The sequence below is a fragment of the Stigmatopora argus genome, chromosome 5, assembly GCF_051989625.1.
Source record: "Stigmatopora argus isolate UIUO_Sarg chromosome 5, RoL_Sarg_1.0, whole genome shotgun sequence".
Lineage (NCBI taxonomy): Eukaryota > Metazoa > Chordata > Actinopteri > Syngnathiformes > Syngnathidae > Stigmatopora > Stigmatopora argus.
In genome coordinates, this window is record NC_135391.1 from 2,917,885 (window position 1) to 2,926,496 (window position 8,612).

The 8,612-nt window shown below is 44.8% G+C and overlaps 1 protein-coding gene across 1 annotated transcript; it reads left to right on the plus strand.

Moving 5' to 3' along the window:
* Window positions 1–1,988: 1,988 nt before the first annotated feature.
* On the plus strand, window positions 1,989–8,519 carry unm_hu7912 (un-named hu7912). Its single transcript, XM_077601532.1, has 2 exons — window positions 1,989–2,222; window positions 4,144–8,519. The coding sequence occupies exon 2, from the start codon at window positions 4,195–4,197 to the stop codon at window positions 7,378–7,380; it is 3,186 nt and encodes a 1,061-aa protein (XP_077457658.1). The 5' UTR covers window positions 1,989–2,222; window positions 4,144–4,194; the 3' UTR covers window positions 7,381–8,519.
* The last annotated feature ends 93 nt before the right edge of the window (window positions 8,520–8,612 follow it).

The window sequence follows — 8,612 nt, forward strand, 5'->3', positions numbered from 1 at the left end:
ATTTAAAAAAAATCTAAATATTATATCTAAAATGGTCCGGCCCACATGAAATCGAGTTGACGTTAACGCGGCCCGCGAACCAACCCGAGTCTGACACCCCTGCATTAGTCTTTTTAAATCCTTATTATAGCTGCTATTTATAAATATACACTTTTTGCTAATTGTACTTGTGTATTTCTGTATAGGCACGTAAACATGTATTGTGGTGGGGGTGATCCTACTTTGCGGTTTTTCGTTTATCGCAGCTATATCTGGTCTACATTAACAGCGATATTTGAGGGATTACTGTATGTAATTCAAAATAAAACTCCAGCAGTACGAAAAATGAATGAATGCCCATAAATGAAGGTTCCATTTATTTTCATGGTATCATAAGCAGAGAGATGAAATCGAATAGCAACCGCAGAAGAGAACTTAGATTGACGGATTGGTCGTTACGCCCGTAATGGACGCCATTCTAATCAAGAGAAAGCTATTGATTTCCTCTCCACAAAAGCTCGAAGGTGCCGAAGACACCTGCTAGCGGCCAGCTGACGGACACTCGCTGATGCAAAAGCAACAGCTGACATGAACTGATGCCAGAGCACGGCTTGACGAGGGTGCATGAGTCACGCGCGCTCTGCCAAGTGACAAGATGTGATGATTATGCCCTTCTTGAGAATTGTTTGCAACGAGGATGCCGGAGTTCATCGGCCCGGGAAACAGAATTGCAGATCTGTGCAACAAAATGACTTCCAGGCGGATCAGCAGGGCTCATTTGTTGTTGTGACTTGCTTCTACCACGGGAGCGCTTCACTAAGCACATTTCCTGCAGCAGTCACAGGCCGTGGGCGGGATGGGGCTCGCCGCCAAATTTTCCTACCATCGATTATCGCCATGCCATGTTTAGGTGAGTTAGTTAAAAAAAAAGGGAACAAAAAATGAGTATTAATAAACGTGACAGGTTTGAGAATGTATACAAATATGATAACATAGACTACTGCAGTTTGCTAAGGCTACATTATGGTTGGAATGTATTTGATTATATAGTACAAGGGTGTCAGACTCGGGTTGGTTCGCGGGCCGCTTTAACGTCAATTTGATTTCACGCGGGCCGGACCATTTTAGATGTAATATTTAGATTTTTTTTAATAAATGGATTAAAAGAACTGGATTAAAAGCCCTGAAGGGTTTAATCCCAGATTGTGTTGTTTCCATGCTCTCCTTGTGTCTGTGTGGGTTTTCTCTGGGTACTCTGGTTTCAAAAAACACAGGCTGATTGAATGCTCTAAATCAAGGGTGTCAGACTCGGGTTGGTTCGCGGGCCGCAATAATGTCAACTCGATTTCATGTGGGCCAGACCATTTTAGATATAATATTCAGAAATATTAAAATATTTTTTTAGATAAATGGATTAAAAGAACTGGATTAAAAGCCCTGGATATTCTGTTTTTTATAGATCTAAAAAAGGGTTTTTTTGATCTTTTTTTCTTAGTGAGGGAAAATCTCTTTTAATCATTATGTTCCATATTAAAGTGGAAAATAGAAAATATTTTAGGTATTTTTAAATTTTACTAAATGATTTTTGAACTAAAAACACAGAAAAAAAATATTAAAAAATTGCAGTTATTGATTTAAAAGAGGGAAAATAAGGAAATATAATATACATCTATATCTATCATTTTAATTTGATCCTAAAACAGAAAGTCGGCACTCATGATTTACTTTCCCGGGCCACACAAAATGATGCGGCGGGCCAGATTTGGCCCCCGATCCGCCACTTTGACACCTGTGCTCTAAATTGTCCCAAAACATGCGTGAACGTTTAGTTTGCCTCGCTGCGATTGGCTAGCAACCAATTTGCCCCGCCGGCCGTATATAATTTGCCCCCCTTCTTGGAGGACACCCCTATCCCGAACCCCCCTCCCCACACACGTGCTATTCACACGTAGCCACGCCCCTCGACGCAGACTCAGTCATGCCTCCCTCCTCTTGTCTTCCTCCTCCTCCTCTCCATCACGTCCAAACACACACCCACCCACCCACGCTCGCTCTGTTCCACATTCGACCCGCCTCGAAGGAGCGTCTCGGGGCGAAGCAGACATGTAAAACGTCGGGGGTACGAGGCTCGACGCTCGGGTGCGGCAGGCTGCAGCACCCATCGCCTCCTCTTTCTCCTCATCCTCTTTATCATCATCCTCCACCTCCTCCGCCTCTCCATCCGAACAGCCGCACGGAAAACGGTAAGCCGCGACCTCCCCGGTCTTATTTTGTCCAACTTCGCCAAAAGTCAAGCCCTGGTTTACTTCATCACCCCTCAAAAGTCTCTTTTTTACCCCCCCTGTCCTGCGCAAATGATGTCATTTGATTCCGCGTCGATTGAATCGGGCCCGTGGTGTCGCAGTACCGAAATGGACTCTCCACTTTACACCGTGTTGGGAGATTTAAAAAGGTCAAAACTTGTGAGCCCCAAAAAGCCTTAAAAAATAAGAGTGAGTGTAAAAAACACATAGATTCAATTAAAAAAAAAAAAAGGTTGTAGTGTGAGTATGAATTTGCTGATTCAGAGTCCATTTTGTCCGAGATTTTGGTCCTTGTGCAATGAAGGGTGCTGTGTGCTGTCGCTATGGAGACAGGATGTGGCATGCCATTTGAAAACTTGAGGCTTGTGGAAGAAGAAAGAATGAAAGGAAGGGTTTGCATATCTATTGACAAACTGCATTTCACCGTGAATAAAACCTAGCATTTTCGAGGTTTGGCCATACTAAAGCGCATTCCAACCACCGTGGGGAGGAAAAAAATAATAAATAGCAAGCTTTAAAGGATTTGTAAGGACTTATTTGGTCAAGATTTTATTGACATGTTGTAAAAAATAGTGGATTGAACTGGACTTTACTTTGACATCATGAAATCACATTAAACAAATGTTAAAGGATGCACTTTTATCATTTTCAATTGCGTTAACTACAATATGTACGAAAATATAATGAAAAAGTGGTTAGCGCTTCGGCCTCACGCTTCTGAGATCGAGAGTTCAATTCCTTGTTCAGACCTTGCCAGGATGTCCCCTGCCTGCTACTCACAGTTGGCTAGGATAGGCTCCAGCACCCCCCGCGACCCTTGTTACAGAAAATAATTGAATCTATTACTTGCCAGTGAGCTTCCATTTTTCATTTCTTGAGTATATCACTCTGCCAGTGACCAATTTTAAACGGGATATAAAAATTAAATTTATCTGATGTGTAATAATGGATAAAATGTCAATTAAAGCATATATTTTTGAAAAAAATGGCGAAATAGCCATTGTCAGACATTTTTAAATGACAGGACTAGTCTTTTAGCCAATCGAATGTGAGTTTTTCACATAGTTCCGCCTACTTTTTCACAGCACTTGACGTCAATGACACATTCGTCACACCGAATGTGATTGGTTTTGTGTTTGTAAGCATTTCTCACATTCGTCATTTATATCAGTTTATTGTTTTAATATCAGCGTAACAGTGATTCATCGAAGAAATAATGGACGGTTCTTCTGAGAGCACAGAAGGCCTCGGAGGCTCCTTGGGGGTGCCGCTGTATGGCCATTTTACCATAAGCTTTAAAAACAAAACAGGTTGGAGAAATGAAATGTTCAGTTTTTATGGTTGGCTGTTGAGATTGAATATTAGCAGACGTGGTTTCTAGGTGTGTTGGCGGGTCAGTTCTCCCTCCTCACAATGAACAGATGGTAGTGCTGGGTTAATTGTGGGTGAGGGCCAACAACAGAGCCTATGTGTGTGCGTTACACATGATTGGTTGTTATTTTTTCACAATATTCAGTCCTTCAGCTTGAAATTTTCATTTGGCAGCGATGTTTTCTATGACTTGTTCCAATAATCTAATTTTGTGCTAGTGCTACCACGTTTTTATCCACAAAAAATCATTACTTAAGCAAATATTAATGGAGATGGGTCTATCGACACCAAAATCTAGTTTCTGATGAATCGTGGCTATTTTAAGTTCCATTCTGTGAGTGATGTGCTAGTTATATAATGTCTCGCAAAATCAGCAAAGCTAATTGGAGTCTTGTCTCAGGCATCTGCACACCCTTTTGAACCGAAAATTCCATCCGTGCACTTTTGTGTTGAAAAAACATTTGACTCAACATATCCTTTTCTTCCCTAGATTGCGCTGCCAGGCCACACACTGAATGGAGGACATTGAAGTTCCATTAAAATGACCCGGACACGTCCCCCTGATATCCTGACATCGGCACTCTATCAGGACATTCCTCTTTATCCGACGAGCGAGCAGGTCATTTCCCCTCACTCTTCTTTGCAATGTGACTTGAAGATGATCGACAAAGCAGAAATCATTAACAAAAGACATTGCCGCAGCTTCGACTTTCTGGAATCGCTGGATGACCCGCAGTCTTTGTCTTCCTCGATGGAGTATCCTTACAAACGAGCCGAACAGCAGACTTTACACAAAGACCTAACGTGGAATGGACTGGATCAACCGGGATACCTTCGCTTCTCCTCTCCAGACTTGTTCAACTCCAGACCAATCCAACAACACTCCATTCAAGACAAAACCAGCCAACTCACCTGGTCCGATTCGGTAAACAGAAAAAGATCCAGAAGCGCTCCCAGATTCAAATCCAGTCTCACTCCTGTCCCCATCTCTGTGTCTCCTCTGGAGGCCAACAAGGACGGCCAAGACACCGTTAAGTCCTCCGAAACCCATCGAGAAGCACATCCCTCCAATAGGACCTTCCTGAACGAGGTGCACCCTCTTAAACTCCAACCTCATACCCCCCTCTACGTCTCCGATTGTTTCGATGACGGTAAATCCGAAAAATCCACCGCCACGCCTCACGTCAGGTGCCGTGTGGATATCAAACCGGATGCGGCGGTCCTCCAACACGCATCCAGGCAGATCCCCAACCTGCGACCTGCTCGCCTAGCTTGGCAGAGATACTCTCAGGCCGGTAGCAGTCGAGGATTGTACATCCCACGACAGCTCTCCTCGCCTACGCCGACTCCGAGCGAATGCTTCAGCGGGGATTTCCGACCCGGATATCACTACGCCACCAGCACGTCTCCCGTCTCTTACCAGCATTACGACTCGCATCCAATGCCGTCACCAACCGCGATGTATCAGGAACAGAGAGCCTACTCCAATCCGAACATCCCCACAAAGTTCTTCTATACGGAGGATCCAGTTCGATACCCAATTCATCCGTATTCTAGGGCGTACTTCCAGGAGGATAGGTCCAGCTTAGCCAGCCGGGGAAGCACGATAACAAGTCAGTACGATCCGAGGAACCGATGGGTGCACACCCTTCCTCTCCGGTCGTATTACACAGACAATGGTTCGAACCCGGACCCATCCCATTCCGTGTATGGCACGCCTTACCTTACGAGTGAGGTAGGGTCCTGCTTCTCTCAAACCCCCTCCAACTCCTACTTTGGGGATGACCCCCGTTTCAACCCCTACCACCAAAGTTGCTCCAATTTATATTACAACAAACCAGCCAACTCCCACGAGGAGCGGTATTTTCCGTCCAGGCAGTACCACACCGAAGGCCGAAGGCGCCCCCGTTTGTCGCAGGCCTTTTCAGATGATTGGTATCGCTCCAGTTTGTCCGGCTATTCCAACCAGTCTTCTCAATTCACCCCACCGAGAGTAAGGACGGACATCGGGATATCCCCGTGGTACGCGACGCAGGGCGTGGAGGCGAGCAGGCTTGGTACCGAAGCCAAAAACCACTCCAAGTCTTGGGACAACATCCTTTACCCGCGCCACGACCGAGAGCAATCGGTTCCTCGCGGAAGAAGCTACGAGAACCTGTTCTGCCAAGGGAGGCAACGGGCGTCACCCGGTGTCGCCTCTCAACCGGTGATCCTCAACCTTTCCAGTTCTCCAAAGCGTTACGCCGCCTTGTCTCTCTCCGAGACGTCTTTAGAGCGAAGTCAGAGCAATTTGTGGAAAAACAGCAAGAGCGGCCACTGGTTCGTGACTCCCGAGATCACCATCACTGACAACGACATATGCGCGGGCAACCGCGAGCGGCGTGGCGCGCACACCGTTAACTGGAAAACTCCAGAAACCGAGCAGAAATCTGCTCCGAGAGTGGTCGAAGTTAAGACGTCATCGGACACGACGGGAATAGCCAAAGAAAGGAAACGCAACAACGTCTCCCTTCAGCAGAGTCTGGAACAACTTGACGAGCTGTTAGCCGACTTAGTGGTTGATTACAAGCCACCCACCAGCAGGAGGCCTAACGGGGACTTTCTGGATCAGCTTAAACATCTGATTACGGAAGACGATGAAAAGGTCAGGGGACCTTCCGATGCTGAAAATCTGGAAGGCCTAAGCACACAGCTCCCCTCCTCCAAATCCAGCCCCGACACCATCAAAGACCCCGACAGCGGCTGCGATGCTTTCCAAAGAAGCGCCGAAGAATGTTCTCCGGACCACAGCGTGGAGGAAGACGAGGCCATGGTGTGTGCCAACAAAAAATGCAAGCGTTCTGAAAACACCTTCAACGCCTGCTTGTACTTCAAATCCTGCCACAGCTGCTACACCTTCTACTGCTCCCGAAACTGTCGCCGGGACGACTGGGAGAACCACAAAGGAAACTGCCTGTACGGCCGCGTGAGCAGCGTTTGTCGGCACGCTATCAAGTTCTGCAGAGAGAACTCGGACATCCACAAAGCCTTTTCCCGAATCGCTAAAGCCGGCTACCTCTCCAGGGGAAGAGGCGTCCTCTTCCTGGGCTTCGCCAACCCGGACACCGCCGATCACTTCCTCCAGGTCGGACTGGAGAGCCTGGGAATGTCCCCCACGTACCTGTCGCTCCGAGAACTGGACGGCTTTAAGGACAACTTGGGGGAGTATTGCAAGCAACTACAGCAGGCGGGCGACGAGTACGACCCAAGCGAATGTTTTCTCTTGAATGTATCCGTTGCCGTCGGCGAGCTAGTGCCTAACCGACCCTCGCCTAGGGTCCAAGCGCCAACGGTTCGAAAATACGCTAAGGTGTCCTTGGCTTCTTCCAGCCCGGAAAAGAAGCTACTCAAGAAGGAGAGCGAGATGGAAACTCTGATTCTCACGCCGCCGCCGGGAACGCCGGCCGTCGACCAGGAGGGGGACGAGGGGAGAAAAGCCAGGGAGGTTTGCTTCGTCAATATTCAGCGAGAACTCAGGATCAGGGGGGTCTTTCTCCGGCATGAGTACCCCAAAATCTACAACCAGCTCTGCGAGTTTGTGGAGAGCAACAAACGCTTCACGCCCACCACCATTTATCCGATCGATAAGAGAACGGGGAAACAGTTTATGTGCATGATCATGGCCGCCTCGGAACCGAGAACATTGGACTGGGTGGATACTCCTAATCTTTTAGATGATATTATTTAGGACAGCTCTTGAAAATGAGTAATGATGATGTCAGTTACACACGAAATGTACATAGTATTGTAAATACACGCCGTTTGGAAAATTGGCGAGCCCGTATGAGCTGCATAGGAGCATTTCATGTTCACGTTCTGCTGACCTTTAGCACATTAGCATTGAGCTAGGTGCACAAAAACAGACACAAAAGTTTACTCTTGCTTTGATTTTCTCGCTCTCTGCATGGAAACTGGGCACAGCACAGTAATGCGTATGTTTGAGAGATGAATGTTTATGAATTATTCACTTTTTGGAGTCTACAATGTACAAAGCACACGACATTTATGGTATTCTATAAGCCCCCACACAAAAGACAAATGTGTCATTTAGCAGAATAGATTTCCCTCCGAGAAATATATCTGGAATTTGTATCATACCCTTTTGAAATGATATTCCAAATGGTGGCTAGTATCGAGAGTAGATTTATTTAGTAAATTGTATTTGTGTGGCTATTTTTATATCCGTCTTTTAGTTATGTTTTGATAGGAAATGACGTACAATCAAGACAGCATTTTAGTTTTCCACATATGGTGTGTATGAATTTTAGATCAAAATCAATGTGCTTGGGTAAATTGCTTTGTTTGAAAGTGGCCTTTATTTTAAAATATGTATTTAAAAAAAAGCTTAAGTATAATTTTTTAAAATGATAAGGCTCAAAAGGTTGTCTTGACAACCCCTTATAATTTTTGCCCAAAGCATGTTATTTTTAATTCAGGTATATTACAAATAGAGTATTTTAAGATTTAAAACAACGATTAAGATATTTATAAATCAGAGTAAGCGGCATTGATGACTTTTTTTGCGTTGTTTTTAGACGATATGCAATACAAGAGCAAAATATATACAACATAAAGATTTATCATTATTAATATGGAGTTGTTCTATTGAAAAATGTTTTGTGAAGACTTATTTTCTTTTAGCAGTAAAGAATGTTCCCAAATATCTGCAACACAAAACTTGGATCAAATATGCCTGCTTCCATTGTCATTGCTGACTAAGCTAAGATTGCTCTTTTACTGGATTATATCTTTGTGCAAGATTTCAAATTTATATTTTGTGATGTTTATAACCTACATATAGCTATATAATAAATTGAATTGAACCAATGACTTTCCTGTCTTGCATCTGTACTCCATACACACATTTAAGTTCTCATGATTTTATTTGATTGACTCTTTAAACCTTAAAACCAATACGAG

Bases quoted from the DNA above. Each gene is read 5' to 3' on its own strand.
- unm_hu7912 (XM_077601532.1), top strand. From the start codon at position 4,195: ATGACCCGGACACGTCCCCCTGATATCCTGACATCGGCACTCTATCAG.